The 18,615-nt window shown below is 37.5% G+C and overlaps 1 protein-coding gene across 1 annotated transcript in view; it reads right to left on the reverse strand.

Annotated features, from left to right (window-relative positions):
• Window positions 1-18,615, reverse strand: part of SIM2 (SIM bHLH transcription factor 2) — a 62,680-nt gene that overhangs the window by 29,770 nt on the left and 14,295 nt on the right. The window contains exon 5 of the mRNA XM_069785123.1: window positions 13,445-13,553. Coding sequence (XP_069641224.1) covers window positions 13,445-13,553 — 109 coding nt within the window. The remainder of the gene's footprint in view (window positions 1-13,444; window positions 13,554-18,615) is intronic.

Below are 18,615 nucleotides of genomic sequence, written 5' to 3' on the forward strand. Positions count from 1 at the left end.
TAAAACCATCTCCAGACCTGATCAAGAGACTGCAAAACAGAAAGGAGCAGTAAGACCACAACCCTCACATAAAGAACCTAGATGTGCAAGACAGTGAACAGTGAGAATTAGTATTCATATTAACTGATACCTCTGCCAGTGTGACTCCCCAATACCCTTGAAAGTAGCAGAAGGGGATAGCAAAGCAAAAAAGACCTAAAGTATATTTGTAATTGTAAAGCTGACTGGGAAATAAAGAGGCCAGGTATCCTGCTGGATGCTAACACTCTCATCAATATAATGCAAAACTTAAAATGTCACATCCAGGCTGTACCTGATGCGGTTAAGATAGTCTCCTCTGATGAAGAAAATGTAGAAAGAAAACGAGACACTTAAAGGTTTAGCAAGCAAAGAGGGAGACACCGAATATTCAAATAGGAGAAATCAGATGAGCTGTGAGAAGAGTGATTACTAATGCATGTTGTCCTGCTGCAGAGGTTAATCACAAAATTGTGGGGAGATAGTAGGCATGAAAGCTCAGTTATAAAGCAGGAAAAAAGCCTGTAGCATAAAGATCCAGCACCTGCTGTAAAAGCAGAATGACTGGAGATGTCCAGGGATGTAGCAAAAGTCTCAAATTAGGGAAGACAGAAAAACAGTAAATGTAAAATAAGCACTCCAGACTTGAGTAAGAGGTGAATGTAACCAATTGTTCTTAAGAGCTAAGTGATTTTATCAAACAGAATTGTTTTGAAAAACTGCAAAAATATAACAACATAAAGCATCTAGACCTAGTAATGTAAATATTGATATCACTAGTGTTCTTTCAAGCAAACTTGTAAGCACAGCACATATAAATAACAGAAAGAATCTTAGGCTATCAAGAAGGTAAAAGCAGTTTGAAACAGAGAAGAAATCAATCAAGTGCTACCAGTTCTTAAGTAGTTAAAAGTTGAGAGAACTGTGAGTTAAGCACATCTATATGAAACATAAGAGAGAGAATAATGAACAGTAAAATGTTATGACTGAACCAGAATATAAGCAACACTGACGGAAAATAGCCTTCTTAATTATAAGAGCATCTTCATACCATCTAACAACCGAAGCTTAACCACTGTATTCAATTATTCTGAAATGTTAACTATATACAGGCATCACTGTAAGTAATGTTAACACTCGCCCTTTAAGTGTTAAGAAAATGATAAAAATCTATGTATATACTATGTCTGTTTGTTATAGAGAAAAGATGAAACCAATAGGTTGCAGACATCAGCTAATGAAGGATGAGAAACGAAATGCTACTGAGTAGTCCAGGAAGTCTTATGGAGATGTTCCAGCTGAGTTAATACCAAAACCCAAACTATTAATAACAATCTTTGTTGTTTTTTGTCTTCCATATGTATCACAGAAGAAAAAGTAATCCATTCAAACTCCATGGATATTGATAATTACATCTTGCTCAGCTTTGCTTTTTTTTTTCTTTTATGAAAACAGAGAAAAAGAAATAAAACCAGATCCAATGTGAGGATATTTTCATCTCTAACAAAAGAAACCCCATTTCTCTGGATAAGGATGTACTTCATATTATTATCAGTAATAATGATTAAAAGAACACTATTATTGTAATCTCTGCATATGTATGTACTCTGTGTGTGTTTGTATGGACATAACTTGATGTATTTACAAAATAGCATTTTTAGAGCTGCAATAAACAAAGGATATTTCATTAAATATAGCAGTGGCTCCCATGGTGAACTGTACTTTCCAACTACGCCTTCACAACGCCTGGAACTGAGACAACTGTATCTTCACACAGTGTGGTATTGGGGATATTTTAGGTTGCAGTAAAACAATCTCATATGTAAATTCACATTTGTCACTGCAGAAGGTATTATATATTATACTGCCCCATTGACTACAGCTTCAGAAGCAAGCTGAAAAACTGGAAAACTGGCAACAAGCTGAGTAGAGTAGAGTAGAGTAGAGTAGAGTAGTTCAGTTGGAAGGGACGTACAACAACCATCTAGTCCAACTGCCTGACCAATTCAGGGTTGACCAAAGGTTAAAGCATGTTGTTATGGTCACTGTCCAAATGCCTCTTAAAAAGTGACAGGCTTGGGGCGTAGACCACCTCTCTAGGAAGCCTCTTCCAGTGTTTGACCACCCTCTTGGTAAAGAAATGCTTCCTAATGTCCAGTCTAGACCTCCCCTGGTGCAGCTTTGAACAATTCCCATGTGTCCTATCACTGGATACCAGGGAGAAGAGATCAGCACCTCCCTCCACTTCCCCTCCTCATGAAGCTGTAGAAAGCAATGGAGTCATCCCTCAAACTCCGTTTCTCCAAACTAGACAAACCCAGGTTCCTTAGCCACTCCTCACAGGACATGCCTTCCAGCCCTTTCACCAGCTTTGTTGCCCTCCTCTGAGTGCATTCAAGGACCTTCACATCCTTCTGAAACTGTGGGGCCCAGAACTGCACACAGTACTCAAGGTGAGACTTCATCAATGCTAAATGCAGTGGGATAAACACCTTTTTTGACCGGCTGGTTGGTTTGCCCTCTTGGCTGCCAGGGCCATATTCAGTTTAGTGTCAACCAGCACCCCCATACCCCTTTCTGCAGAGCTGGTCTCCAGCCACTCCTGTCCCAGCCACTTGAGGTTTCAGAAAAGTGAGCAGTCACCACATGGAGATGGCAAATTTTGCTGCAACTCATGCTAAATTTCACTGTTGTTGTATCTCTTACTTAGCACCATTTCCTTCAAATACCTACTATTCTAGCAAGTCCACCACATATGATGAAATTTGTTTAATTGCACCTTCTCTAGCATTTGCCATAGTCATCTGTAATTCTGACAAACAGCTGTGTATTGCTATGAAAGGTTTTAACAGTTTTCCTTTATGGGTGTAAGTATTGCAGCATGGGTTTGCTTTTCCATCTTTGCCTTTACTGTGTATGTCAGCATCTATTTTCCCTTTTTACCTGAATGTGACTTGCTTCCCTCTCCCAAACAATTTTAAAGTAATCAGGAAATTGATCTTTCTTTTCATATGTGAGTTAAATAATTTTCAAAGTTTGTACATTCTTCTGTTCAAGTTTTTTTCAGAAGATGAGTCCACAAAATGTCTCAATAACTGCTGTAGCTAAAAAGAAATCTCCGTCCCTACTCCTAAATTGCTAAGTACCTTGAAAGGCTCTGATGATAGCCTCCTGAACAGTAGACCAACCCTCTTAGTACAGCTTTTAACATTTCCCAGATCTTATTAACATTGTGTTTATCTTTTACAGGAATTAAAGATGAAAAGCAGAGCTTTAGGGTTCTTTCTAAATGTTTACCCTCCCATTTTTGGCGTAGTGCTTTTTTTATCCAGTTACGTGGAGCATGATCAGAGGCACTATTTTTATGTTCCAGCCACTTCCCATATTCATTGTAACTTGGATTTACTTTTGATAGCAAATTTTTTATTTTGTTTGTCCTGTATCAATGTTTAACATTTGAAAGCGATTGTCCTCTCCCCACTGCTTCACAAACTTTTATTGAAATGTTTTTAAGGATGACCTGTGAGACTCTCAGTTTTTATCCTGGAATTCCAATTTTCCATTTTTCCCTAACTGGGTGATTGGTAATAGCTGAAAATGAAAACTGATGCAAGTAAAATATTGATTTTGATCAACATGATTATATACTTCAAGCAGATTTCTCTACCTTTCCTGCTTCTTTGGAAGGGTGTATCTGAGGTTACTGAGATCCTGACTTTTTCAATATGCCTGCTAGCAGATATTTTGATAAAATTGAGATATCATTTATAATAAGTTTTATAGGGGGAGGCACTGCAAGTCAGAGTCCATATCCACATCCAAAATGTCCATTTCAAATGCATCACTATTTATTTTTTAGCCAAACTCCAAGTTTCCCTGATCACATTCAGAAAAGTTTTTCTATTCTACTAATATATTACTATATTGCCTGGTCATCTTACAGAGGCTCCCTCCCTGAAGCACTGCTACAGTGTAGTTGAGTAGGTTCAGTAAAAGCTAGAAATGAGGCAGAGAGTAAATGGCTTCATTCAAATCCCAGCCCAAACTTATCCATATGTTAACATCCTCACAGAGCTGAAACACAGCAACCTGTGAATGAGAACATAGAAAAACATTGCTGTCCATGGACATACAGAAGATGCATTTCTTTCTCACAGCACTGAGTACCATTTCTACAAAGTATGCCTTCTCCGTTAATCTCTTCTCTTTTCGTAGCTTAGTATACCATGCAATACAGTTGACTGCAAGAACTAGCCAAGAATAAAATAGCCTGTTTATATTTTACAGATTTGTATTTTCTTACTCTCATAAACAGAATAAATGTCATGGTAAAGAACATGAGTCTTGCTATTTTGGATAAAGAATTTGTGCATTTGTTCACTTATATTGCACATGGCTGCCAAACAGGATTCTCCAAGCATTTCTGTGAAATTATGTTTAGCTTTATGGAAGCCAGAATTGTCCATCCCTGGGGGTGCAACTATGAAATCCATCTTTGCTTTCCACTCCATCTTTCATCTCCTTTGAAAGAAAACAGTCACAAAATTCTGTGGTTTGCATGCTGCTTGCACAGTGGACTGAGAAAAAAGATCATCATTTTTTTTTTCCACAGCTTCACCTCTCATACCTTTATTTTCTCTAAGGTAAAAGCTACTATTTTATATCTCTTTCCCAAAGCTCCCAAGTCTTGATATTAGCAAAATATGGCATTGTTTTGTTGTAGAACCACTTTGTAAATTAATATACATCAGCATGCAAACTGCACACTGCTGCACCATGCGCTGTTTTTAGAATGTATGTCTCATCTGTCACTACAAAAGATATGAAGCAGCATTAAAACTAGGAGCTCTTAACACAGCTAAAGATTCATGTTCCTTCTACATGGCAGCTTGGATGCAATGTAAAATTTCAGCTATAGTGTAGGAGATGAAAACTATTCTTAAAGGGCACATTTAGACCAAAGCATTGTGCAAGTGGTCACCTGCTTCTAACTTCCCTCCCATCCAACTTGTGCAGATATACACGCCTGCCTCAAGCTAGTGCATTCCTCTGGAGACAAGGCATGCATGTGTGATACGCTGCACTCCATGTCCCTGCTGGACTGTTTTACAGGGTGGAAACACAGATACCACAAGTTCATGTCTTGGATAACACTTTGCTGCCCATCTCCCAAGCACTCTGCATATTTTTGCCCTTTCAGTTGGTTATTTTCATCTTACGTCCTCTATACTATAAAGTTGCACATGTTCTACTCTTATTCTTGTGTAATCTGCAAAGCATCTGGGTCCCACACAGCACATTGCTGACTAAAAGAGCATGCAAGTATCTTGGCTAGTCTCTTGTTCACATAACAAGGCTATAGCTTTTGTAAGACACAGCAAAGAGAATGCCACAACTTCTATCCTTCAATTCTGAATGAAGGTGACACCAACTTCTAGAACAAAAAAGAGGTGAAAGCACTGTAGGGTGCATACAAAAGAGATGCTTGCATAATAGCACACAGAGTTTTAAGGTAGTCCTTGAAACTGGGAATCCAGGATTGACCAACGGGACCAGTGTAAGAAGGGGCTTGCAAATGCCTTTGGTGGACTTTCCTCATGACAAGTTCAGAAGTGGGCCTGGAGATGAGTTAGTGGAAAATGAGGAGTCAGACCTGCATGCCTGGTGCATACTGACCACCTTTATTATTGCTATGCCAGAAAGAACAGCACAAAAGTGAGGTTGTGACTAAAACTATTCTGCAAAATTAAATACTGCAAGCAAAGGGATTTATGAAAACAGCATTTCCCTGTCCTTCCCTGATACATGTGGCCAAAACTGATTCCAAGTAAGAGAGAAGAAAAAAAACAGTTAGACATACTTTCCCTTCTCCTTAACACTGCAGCCTCATATATACACATGCAGGTTACAGGCTTAAGTATTTGAGAATACTTATCTTTTTAGCAAATGAGTGGCACCCGTTGAATGATAAAATATAAATGCCTTACATGGCAAAATTGCAAATTATATGTATAGAGAGAGCAAGTTCCTATGCACATACTAAGTTGAAAACTGCAGTTTGTGGGCTGACTTGGTTTGCCCTGATAATGCTCTTGCTGTGGTAGAGAAGCAGTCAGTTCTGTTCTTAGCCTCTGTCATAGAGTTCCAAGCTTGCACAAGCTGCCCAAATTTCCTCCCCATTTGCACAGTTTGTTCTGTGTCCTGACTGTATTCAGAATCCTGTCAGTGCTGCAGAGGGTAAATTGTCTCCATTATCATTCCTGTCATCAAAACTCAGCTGTTTGCTAGGATTTGCCCAAATTCTCCTTTGCTCCTGTAAGTGATGCTTCCAAACTTTTCTTAGAGAAGAAACTCAACAGGGCACTAGGCAGAGAGGAGACAAATAGCTTTTGCAGTCTGAGACACTCTACTCTCTTTGGTATACTTTACTGTTAATTACCAATGAAGATTTTTTTAATGGGGTGACAGCAGTCTGCCCTGTTTTCCACTTTCGTACATCCAAAATAATAATATTTTCTAGGTTTCTCAAGTTTAAAATAACACTAACGAACAGTGGTAACAGGATCATCATGTTAAACCATTATCATTCAATAACAGTTCTCCTATAAAATATTTTTTAATTAATTAAAGCAAAAATTCCTATCAACATTTGTCTTTTGCATATGTACTACTAGCAAAATTTCTGTAAAACTTAGTGTAAAAAAGATCTTTCCAGATGTAAAATTCTCTATTCCCTTCTTTTAATATCAAACAAAATGTATGTAGGGAAGGTGTTCTTCCTTGAGAGGAAAAGTATGCACTGGCATTTACTTCTTAGCTGACTGAAACGGTGCCCTCTAAAGCATCATCCAGAGTGGAGAAAGCCTGACACAGTGTATTTGACATTCCTTGTGTAACTTAAATTAGGCTTATAACTAATCATATAAGAATTATCCAGTTATTAGCAGACAACTGGAATGTCTACAATAACTACAGTATTCCTTTTTCTCTTTGTCTGCTCTGGGGAATGTTAATATACTGTTTTTTGTATACCATGCCTTGGTGTGCAAGTCAGCAAAAGTTGGGAAGCTATAGACATTTTAAAGGATTAAAATCTTAGAAAAAGCATATGAAACCAATAAAAGACACACAATGTCTGACTCCAAAAACACACATGGAAGAGCAGCACACAATGCTGAATACCTCTCAGCATTGCTTAATTGCTTGTCTCAGTTAACCTGCAGTGCAAATATCTCTTATTTTGCTTGCTTGCTTGCATATATTCAGCTGCAATGATGACAGATGGACTGACTAGTCATACCCAGCTTGCACCACCCTGATATTTCATGCAAAAATTTCCTTTTTTATTCTTATAGATATGGTTCAGGAGGTACAACATCTCCCCAAAAAACTCCAGAGGGTTTAGTAAGTGTTACTATTGTGCTATAAGCCTACCCCTCTATGCTGCTAACTGTTAAAGAAAACTTTCTGCAAAAATGGTTGGTGCAAGCACACTTTTGACAGCAACATCATTTGAGGGCTTAAGGTCCCAACATTGTAGTATGTGCATCCCAGCTTGTGTCAGTATGTTGTTTCCTCTAAAGAGCATGCTAGAGGGGAGCGGGGTATAGTCAATAATCCTTGTGTAATCCTCGATATTCAGTCCCTGAAAGCCAGCCACTATTTCAGACACATTCAGAATGCTTATCACCTCTGGACAAGGAACTATGTAACAGTCACTTCACAAACCTCTGTCAGCATTGTACCCCCCACCATGCTAGTACCAAGATGCTGTGCTGCTGAGCTGTAGCAGCTTAGACTTACCAGCCTGACAAACATTTAGTTTTATGCTATATGTAAGGTGAGGAAAGGGGCAAACTCCTCACATGGCTCCATGAAGTTCTGGAGCTATTGTTGGCTAGGCAGAACTTTGCATGGCACCACAACCTGCTAGGTCTCCTGCACTAAGCAAGGGAGATATGCAGCATGCACTGAGTCTTGACATAGTCATAAACATAACCTTCCAGTCTTCCAAGATACGGAAACAACTGTTACCTCATCGTCCCCACATTTTGGAGCCCAGCTGCCCTGCTGGATGACTACCTTCTGCCCCAGCAGGAGAATCTCATCCACTGAACCCAGTTTGTTAGTTCCACAAGTTGAAGCAACAGAAAAGAAAAGCTTTCAGAGCTGTGAATGCTTAAGAAAAGACAGCATGTATCAAAACAACTTCTCTACATCCTAAGAAATCAGTTTCTCAGCCCTACACCATGAAACAATTCCCACTTCCCTGTTAGTGAAGTGTTCCATATCTTAGGATCGAGACCCAGGAATCTTGATATCAGTCTATGCAACAGATACAGGTGGTATAGGGAGTGCAAAACCGAGGTTTAAGGCTTCACAGGTACAAAACTAAGCCAGAACACACTAAAATGCTGCAGACCAGAAATACATTAAGCAATGTTTGAAAAGGCGTGAAGGGCCAGTGGAGTCATCTGAGATCTGAACACAGCCAGTACACGTCATTTGGAAAAGATATCAAATTATTCTCTTTTTTCTTTTTTTTTCTTTTTTTTTCTTTTTCTGCTAACCCATCCCAGTTGAATGTAATGGATTCATTTTGCTACAATTGGTGCAAAGTTGGCCTGAAGACTCATGTGAGGTGATTTGCTGAGGCATACCCTACCTTTAATGTGTATGTGAGAGAAATTACTCTTTTTCGCCACCCCAGCTACCATCAGAAAGAGAGTCCAGCTGTTGGCTTCTTTCATAGCAAGGGATCAGTACATATTGCTTTACATTTTCAATGCTGGTCATGCAAGTAAAAAGGCAGCTTAAAGACTTTGTAAGTTAAAGCTGAAATTCTCCAAAGCCTCCACAGATCATGGGGCTTATGGCTTTCATTGAGTCATAGTTTGAAGACTTTAAAGGCCAGAAAGGAGCATTAGATCATAGGTGTAACCTGTACATTGTAGTTCATTAAACTTCAGTCAGTTACTCCTGTGGTGAGCTCAGTAACTTCTGGCTGCCTAAAGCATATCTTCTATAAAGGCATACAGCCTTGATCTGAAGACATCAAAAGAGGAAGAAACCACTGCTTCCCTCAGTATTTTGTTCCTGTGGTTAATCAAACTCCTAGTTATAAATGTATGCATTATTCTAATTTGAGCTTTTGTGGTTTCAGTTCACAGACATTGGTCCTTGATATGTTTTTTCTTCTAAAACAGTCCTTTAGTTCCCAGTATTTTTCTCCCTTGAAAATATGCACACACAGTAATCAAGTCACCTCCCAATCTTCTTACTGATAAACAAATAGTGTTGTTTCATCTCTCATTGTAAGCCTTTCCAGTCCTTCGATCATTTTTGTGGCTCTTTTCTGTACTTTCTCCAATTTGACACTTTTTTTTAAAAGTGGACAACAGAATTATACAGAAAAATCCAATGTCCATTTCACTAGTATTGTATAAAGAACACAGTTATTCATCCCTGCTATTCCTATTCACTATTCCTGTACTTATATGCACAAGGATTTTCCATTACTCCTTTTTGCCACAGCTTCATCACAGGAGCTCACACTGAGCTGTTTGTCCTTTATGACTTTTTAATGCTTCTCAGAGCTCTGCCTTCCAGGTTCTTGCCCCAAAAGCTTTCCTTACCATAACTTACTGTAGCACCACGTTGGACTTATCTAAAGAGTAATAACACAACAGCTAGTTCACCAACATCCATTTTCTCAAATTTTATTACATTTAATATTGCTATGAAGTCCCAGCTTCTGGAAGCAAGTGATTATTCAAGAATTTTCACTGTCTTTTAAAAAACAAAGTATCTGCCCTCTATGTTTGAAGATGTGCCTTGTTGTACCTAAAATATTAGGAAGACCAGGGCAAATTTAAAAAAAAATTAAAAGTTATAATTTAAGAAGGCTTATGCCTTTAAAACTAGTATGTCATTTTTTGAGTATCAGGCTAAGTCATCTGAAGAAAAACAATGTGACAGTGAGCATGATATAAAGAAATCCACACTATATCTGATTTTATGCAGTGAGCAATAACTTGCATTTCCCTGGGAAATAAAACTCATGCAAATAAGATTTCTAGAGCTCAACAGCTGTAAGGCCTCTACATTTCTCATGTTGTTTGGTCTTTCAGAAAAGCTTTTATGGAATTGATGAAGCACTGGAAATACAAGAGAAGGTTTGAAGAGAATAATGAAGGACAATGAGGAAGATTAAAAGCAAATGAAGATATAAATAAAGGGACAGCAAAAAAATTTATGAAGACTGTAAAACTAGAAGTCAAAAATAATCTGTACTCTGGGTTATTCAATACCAGTAACAGAAACCACAAAGTATAGATATGTATGTTCACATTTGTGACTTTATTTCTATCATAACAGACCTTATCCAGCTACAACTGCTGAAATAGCAACTGAACTAAAAATGTATATGCATATCTGAGAATTAGCTGAAGAACACATCTTAAGCAAGTAAAGTTACATGAGCCAAGAGCTAACTTTGTGTTATAAACGTCTATGTCTGCAGTGCAATATTGATTTTACTCCTGAGTAATACCACAGATTGGAGAGACCTATAACGTAATAAAGTTATAAAAGAAAAGTTTTTATTTGACCCAGTGACCTGATGATTCAAACATGTTTTAAAAGATTAAAAGAGATAAAATCAAACCGAAATGACAAAAAAATGGTCTTTAAAAAGTCTATTTTCCTTTTTATTGGAAAATAAAGCCACTTTTACTCAACTTCCCTCAGTGCTAAGTTATTTGTAGAACTCCATGTTTTATTTAAATATTCAAAATACCTACTAAGATACAGATAGAAGTTGCTTCATTCTTGTCATTTATTAAATAGGTTTCAGAGCTTCACTGAAGGAAAACAGGAAACCTATTTTGATTTCTGTAGGCCAGGTGGTTTCAGGTTATACCTCAAGATATAAATGTATAAAATGTATACACTGCAGAAAAGGGAACTACTGGCACAAGGAAGACAAATATAAACAAATATTTGGTCACTCTGTTCATTTTAAAAAGATTTAGCTATGTATTCCTGATATTTTAATATACCCACTCCATGCATTTTATGGGGAAGAGACACACAGAAGTAAGATTTGCATAAAATAATCCCTATACAAACCATAACACAGCCTAACTCCTTTATTTATGTTCTCCAAGTCTAGGAATCCAAATAAGATGCTGTTGTTTTGAGGTTTTTATCAATTTTCTCTGCTACACAAAATTTTACACAAAATAAAACATATGTAAATGGCTCACATTTCAAAGTAAATTTTCCTTTACCTTTGCAGTACTGAGAAACCAGAGCTTGATGCTAATAACAAACACCATCTATGTAGAATGAAGTAAAGAAAGCTACAGAGAATAAGGCATATATCTGTGGCTAATTATACCATCAGCAGAATTTCAGACTGAAACAGTTGCAAGTAAACTGAAATCAACAGTTTCAATTGTGTGTAAAGTCTTTTCAAACACAACCAGAACAGAATTACACTTCGCAGTGATGAGAATTTGTTAAGGAAATAAAGAATTTGACCATAAGTAGCTAAAACGAAAGAGACCTGATTGTTTCAGAAAACAAATGCTAACAGGCAAGATAAGCATCCAGAGACATCTACATGTAAGCAAGAAACAGACAGTACCTAGTTCTGAACAAAAAAAACCCCCACCCTTCTGGAATTGCAGTAGTAGTGTGCTGTCTCACTGCTTTTAGTAAACCAGAGTCATGACACTAAACAAAGAATAGGAAAAGCTGGGGGCTTATTTGCATTTGACATAGAAATTAATACCAGTCAGTTATCCATGACTTTAAATTTGTAAAAAATCTTTGACTAACAAATATTGTAACAAAAACAGGAGGCTATTGCCATTGGCCAGACAGTGGGTATAAAAATGTCTTACTACCAACTCGGATACCAGCAGAACTGCATGAAAAGTCATGCATTTATACCAGAGGTATCCCCTCTGCTTATCAGTAAGGTAGAAAAAAGAAAAAAAATGTGGGTTTTTTTTTTTAAAGTCAACATTAAAAAAAAAAATCCATGGCAGAGGAATGAGCAAACTATGAAATTGTCAAGTAACAACTAGAATCAGAAGAGTCCAAGAAAAATAAGAGTTTGTTTTTCAAGACACCAAGGGATACTCAAGACAACCTGTTTAGGGAGGAAGAAGAGAGAAGGAGGCTAAGATAATTCTTCCATTTACACCACTCAGAGAAGCAGATATACTTCCAGGCACATTAAACTTCCTTGCATGCAGAGGGTACATGGTTCTGCGCTGATAGAATCACAGCAGTCAGAACTGTGGTGAGATCACCAAGTACAGAAAATGCACAGGCACCAGAACTGTGAAAAAAATGCCTGATCCTAAACAGAATTGTAGTGCAAACCCAAAGCTCCTCATGCTTTTAGGAGCTGTGCGTTAAGAAGGCCAGTAAAAACTAGCAGGATGTGAGCTCCAACTGATTAAGCAATTATGAAATATATGTGAAAGCACGCTGTACATGATGGAGCCAGATTACTTCTGATATTTTAAAGTTCAAAGAATTGCCCCTGAGGAAATGAGCTACTGAAGAAGATAGTGCAAAGGTGAGCATATCTTTGTTAGTTATATAGTAGTTACAACACTGAAGTAACAACTTAATACACAAAGGGTTATGTTAATATGTATGTGTGGTGGCTGAGCTCAGCCAGGGTGGACAGTCTGATCCAGGCGTTCACATAATCAATAAGAGTTCTGCTGTCTTCCCTGACACTCCATCCAGCTTAGCATCATGCTGTATGGGTACGCGTGGGTGAATCATCTGCAGCACCTGAACAGGATGTGTGGAGAGTCTTGGTGAATCGGTGATCCAGTATCAAGGCAAGAGGACATTATTTTCCTGGAGAGATCACTTTTTTTATGAGAGTTTCTAAATCTAGGTCATTTACAAAACCCATTCTTGCTCTTCCTACAGTGGAGGGTATAGGTCTGGCTTTTTGTCCAAGCTTCAAATTTAACAGTTGTTTTTAAAATATTAAAAGTGCCCTTCTATTTCCCAATTGCTTAATGTATTATTCTTTTTTTTTCCCTGCTAAGATCGCATAGTTGCAGCTGTGCACAGCTACACCATTGCAACATTCCTGCAACATCAGCAGTGATGACAAAATAAAAGAGATGAAATGGCCACTGGGCAAAATCTAAAAACCTGTTTAAAACTGCATGGACTCCATGGCATGAAAAGCATTATTTAATCTAGGGTACCTTACTCCCTTTACTACAACAAACCAAAATCATGGGTCACAGTTTCAAGTTCATGCTCCTCCTCCATTCACGTACATAGCTTCATATCAGTTAAATATGAATGTGTCACATTTGAGCCTAGGGTTGTTACTTTTTTAGTTTTTCAATGGTAGTTTGATCACAGATCACACAAGTACCTTGTAAGAGGTGAGGATGAAGAGGCTGGTGAGCAGTAAGAACAGCTGTCATCTCATCATGATCAGAAGGATGTATGTACTCATAAATGCTATTACCAGTAAGCTCCACCTGTGAAGAGACATGTAACACATGAAGGAATGCAGCTGGCTATTTTTTTTCCTATCCCAAAAGTGCTCTGAAGTAACCTGCATACACTGCATCTGGGTAACTACACACCACTTTTAAAACATAAGTTGAATGTATCAAAACCGTGTTCCAAATTATACCCATTAAATTGAATTAATTCCTTCTTCAGGGGTAACTAATATTATAGGGACTTTTGTGGGAATTTCTGGTGATGATGTGGGTACAGAAGAGCTGCTATTAGAGAGAGCTGGCAAATGAAGTGATAAACTAGAGCAGCTGTAGAAATGTTAGATTGCCACAAAATGGGATAAAATCTCTGCGAACTATATTAATGTCTCTCAAGAAGACAGATATCCAAAAAAATAATGTTTCTACAGGTTCCCAGAAACTATCACCTGCATTCAGCTGGCAGCTGAGCTTTCAGAGCCAAATCACTAGATTTACACAATTCCTTTGTGTCTTTTCAAAGAGAATCCACCACACTCAATCCACAGTAGTGCGAAGGGCTCAGAACAGTAGCCAGCAAATTCAAAATGCAGACTTCCATAGATTTTCATGGGCACTGGATTGAGCCTTCCCTGCTTTAAGTAAACATGCACAATAAAGACTAGATCTATCTTAAATATCTGTGTATTCCCTCTTCTCACTTGAACTTTGCTTGCAGAAGAATGTATTTCTGTCTTTCCCACTGTTGTACCCATAATAACTGTTGCACAAAAAAATGAATGGTGTGCACCGTATGTCCTTTTTGCTAACTCTATCTGCCACATATAAAACTCACCAACAAAAGTCTCCAGATAGATGCAGTAATTGATTTAAGGAGTGAACCAATACTTTGAGCCTGTGTTTTAAATTAGTGTCAGGCTGCCCAATTGTTCAGTGTGGCCTGATGTGCCTTGGGCCCCCAAGATCAGAGACAGCTGAGAAGTGAAGTAATTTAACCTATTATTCTGAGCCAATCCTACTGATTTGCTAAGATGTGTGAGTTGCCTTTTCTTTGGAATAAATGAAGTTGTCTACCCCACAAAGCAATCTTTTTCCGAAAATGTTTCTCATCGTTCCATTTTCTGCATTATTCATGGAATGTCTCTTCCCAAGACTATGCAAACTAACTTTTTTTCTAGCCATCTATTCCCCACTGCCTATTTCCAACAACCCCTCCCTGCAAAAACAAAACCACCAACACTGATCTGATATTCTAAACAGAATAAAATTTCACTGAATAAGGAAAACAAGAGTGAAAGAAAGAGAAAAAAAGGAAAGGAGAGATGGAAAGAGAGAAAAAGAGAGAAAGAAAAGCAGAGAAAGAGGTGGGGAGAGAGAGAAAGAGGAAGAAAAGAAAGAAAGAGAGAGAGGACAAGGGGGAGAGGGAGAGAAGGGGAAAGGAAAGGGAAGGAAAGGAAAGGAAAGGAAAGGAAAGGAAAGGAAAGGAGATGATTTACACTGCTTCATTTATATAATTTTGTCTAAAAGTTCTCCTTAAAAAGCACTGGCTGTTCCTTTTTAGGATTGTAACAGGTGGGGGACCTGTTATAGTAACACCGCATATTCAAGCTTTAGTGGTGGGGGAGGAAGGAGAATATACAATCTCACTGTGAGTCATGCTTCTCAATGCTTCTGTTTGGTTTTAATTACATGGGGGAAAATGTATCGTGAATGTCCATAGCTATCTCTGTAAATACCATAATCACCTACAGACATGTAAAACCAATTTTTAAAAAATTCTAATAATTCTTATGCTGATGAGCATTTCATTGGCCTATATGCTTAGTAAACCAGAACATGAAAAAAATTATCATTGCAAAAATGCACAGCTGTGGTCAGTGTTCAAACCAAACCGAGTATCACTTATGACCCTGTTCTTACTATTTTATCTTTGGCTAATAGTGATTTTGCTGAAGAGTATGTTTTGCCTTCGAAATTAAAACAATTGTATCAGAGAAAACAGCTTCCAAAAAAGAATCATTCATGGGTGGCTATGTGCAAATAATCTCTCCCTTCAATATAAAGACTTTCTTACAAAAGCACCACCAACCAACCTGACTATCAACATCTACTGTAGTAATCCAAAAGATCTTGTTGCATGTCTGCTATTACCAAGTATAATCATAAACACATCAACATGCATCTACTCTCTTACAAAATATAACTCATGGGTATCTCTTGCTTTTCCAAAAGTCACTACCTATTTCAAAAAGACTACTCACAGAAATACACATTCGTTCACAGGATTCACAGGACTGGACCCAAGGTCACAGTTTTATCCAAACCGTAATTCGTACCCAGGGGCTTATATCTAAAATTCAAAACTAAAGTGCTTTGTCAAACTAATGACTAGTTTTTCTCATTATACACATAGGAATATTTTCTACTCTGATGTATGCATTTGCAATCCCAGCAAAATCAGCGGGAGGTGAACATACAACACTGAAACCAAAATTGACTGTAAAAATGCAAGTGGAAACATAAAGCCGTCAGCAAAGAGATGGGGACTATGTAAGAGTCAAATAACCAAAATATGTATACATAATTTTGAAACTGACCACAGTCTCCTGCTACGCATAGTCCATGCATGCTATTTTAAAGCCTACAATGAAACACTGAAAACCTAAAAAAATAAATTATATGGTTCAATTCATAAACCTTCTAAAATCCCATGCCTCAGGATTATTAAACCAGCTTCCTTGATGCAGCTTTTTAATATCTGTAAATACCTGCTTACTACCAAATATCGCTGTTTCCTGCTAAGAGGGTTTTTTTGTGTAACTCAGCTGCACATTTTTTTTTCCTGCCAAGAAACGATTCATAATAAACAGAGGACTAAGTAGATGGATTCTAGAGCAAATAATTACATATTTTGCCTTTCATATACTTATTTGATGAAAGTAAAATAAACTCTTAGAAAAGTTCAGATGTTTGTGGTTAAATATTTCAAGACTTATCAAAAGTCAAAGATAAGCTTGGCTCCCTCATGGATGCAGAAAATAGCTGGAGTAAGCTCCAGACTTTCAAAATTTCAAAAAAATATATCTTTCACCATCATTTCCTAAGAGGATTTTCCTACCCATTCTGTGTCTTTAGACTCTAAGGGGAAAAAACATTTGGGGAATATGAACCTATTTGTTACCCATGGAAAAAAAGACGCAAGGAATTGTCTCTCTCAGCTAGCAGAAGTCAGTTCAACACTGATCTGAGGCCAATTGAAATTATATGGAGAAGGGGGTCCTAACCATCAGTATTTACAATATTTAGTGTTACAGTTAAGAGCAAAGGCAGATCAAAATCCAAAGCCACAAATTAAGTGATAGGTCCACAAATGAAGATACAGCCTTTTCAGAAACACTGTTTCTGATTCTCTGATGCCGCAGACAGAAGTGAGTGAAGTAGTGCTGAAAAACAATCCTTAATGTTATTTTTAAATTTTAAAAAAGCTTAACTACACCAGCCAGCGAAGGGTTATTCAGAAGCTCTAATTTCTTTCTGCCAAAGTTGAATTCAAGATCAGCTAGAAGATAAAGGCTACTGTAGTAGGTCTCCAGGAATATCCTGCAAAATATTTTTAAATGGACTTTTTATTTAGTTTAAATATATATTTTTAAACAAATTGCACTTTAACTGGAAATTGATGTGTGGACTAGTTAATTGTCAAATTATTTAATAAAAAGACCTTTCTATGCACACTCTAAAAGATTTTCTACAATCATCATCACTCTGGTCTCAGCTTGCATTGGCTGGAGCTCTATGAGAGCACTTGTTGAAAATATAGTGTGGGATTATGACTTGGTGAGGGAGACTTGCACAATTTGCTTCTACAGACCAATCTCATTCTTGTTCATGTCAGTGGCAAAACTCCCAGTGATTTCCAGAGAAGCAGGAACAAGAACTCATTTAGAGCCCTGGGAAGCTTACAGGAATATCCTAGTGTTAATGTATTAATATCCTAGTATGTAGGAGTAGCCTAGTAGTAACGCTAGTACTACTTAAAGCAAAATTGTCCTGTCAAAAACAGAACATTGAGAAAAAGCAAGAACAGACTAGATGATAAAACCAAATGAGGAAGGAGGGGAAAAAATCACTGCCTTGTTTAGCTGGGGTTTTGGATTTGTAAATCAAAAACTGTGCGCTGTGAAACTGCTGGAGCACTTCATGTTTTGAGAGTCTAAAACATGCCCTTAAATTTCACATCCCTCTGTCCTCTCTGACCTGTAGCTTTCTGGGGAGTTCAAGGATACAGCCCATTCATTTACAAATCTCTGCTAAACTAAGATATTTGTGATTTTGCTTATTAAACAGACTTCAATAAGCAATATGACCAAATCCTCTAGTTTTCCTCAGTACCTCTTGCACTAAGGGTTTATAGATATTTACATGTGCAATGCACATGGAATTCAGTCTGTGCCGATGGCTGTAAGGGCATGAGGGCTAAATATGACTAAAGCTTGTATGACACTTTCAGTCCCCTCTCCTTGAATGTGGTAAAGTCTATTTAGTGCCCTACTGATCCCGCAGTTCTTTAATTTCACCAGATGACTGGATAATACTGAGACCTATGAGATCTGATGACTTGATATTGCTCAAAAAGAAAGAAAAGAAAGAAACAATTTCTGGACAAAACCTGGAAGATCGGTTAGCACTTATTAAACAGCAAGCAGCACAGGACAATGAGACTTTACTTCAGCAAGGACAGATGGGAACACTCAGTGCTTTGGAATAATTGTACTGACTAAATGAATCTATTTAAGCAGTCAGCAATGTGGTGGATCTTTTCAAAAAGTTAAGGCAAGAAAAACTTTTAATAAGGCTGTTGATTCAGAGTAGAAAATATGGCCATTCTGTAGGAAAGTTTATTCTAAAACAAAGCAATTTTAAAGTAATTTGAACATGCATTAAATGTTATGAAACAACTAATACTATACTGTAACAGACTCAATTGAACAAACGGCTTGAACCAAGAATGTTCCCTGGACACATTTTTAAAAGTTGGCAGAAAAAAAGTATCCACACAGAATATTGATTCTCAAAACTATTTTTTCTAAAAGAGATT

This window comes from Haliaeetus albicilla, chromosome 6 (assembly GCF_947461875.1).
Source record: "Haliaeetus albicilla chromosome 6, bHalAlb1.1, whole genome shotgun sequence".
NCBI classification, from domain to species: Eukaryota; Metazoa; Chordata; class Aves; order Accipitriformes; family Accipitridae; genus Haliaeetus; species Haliaeetus albicilla.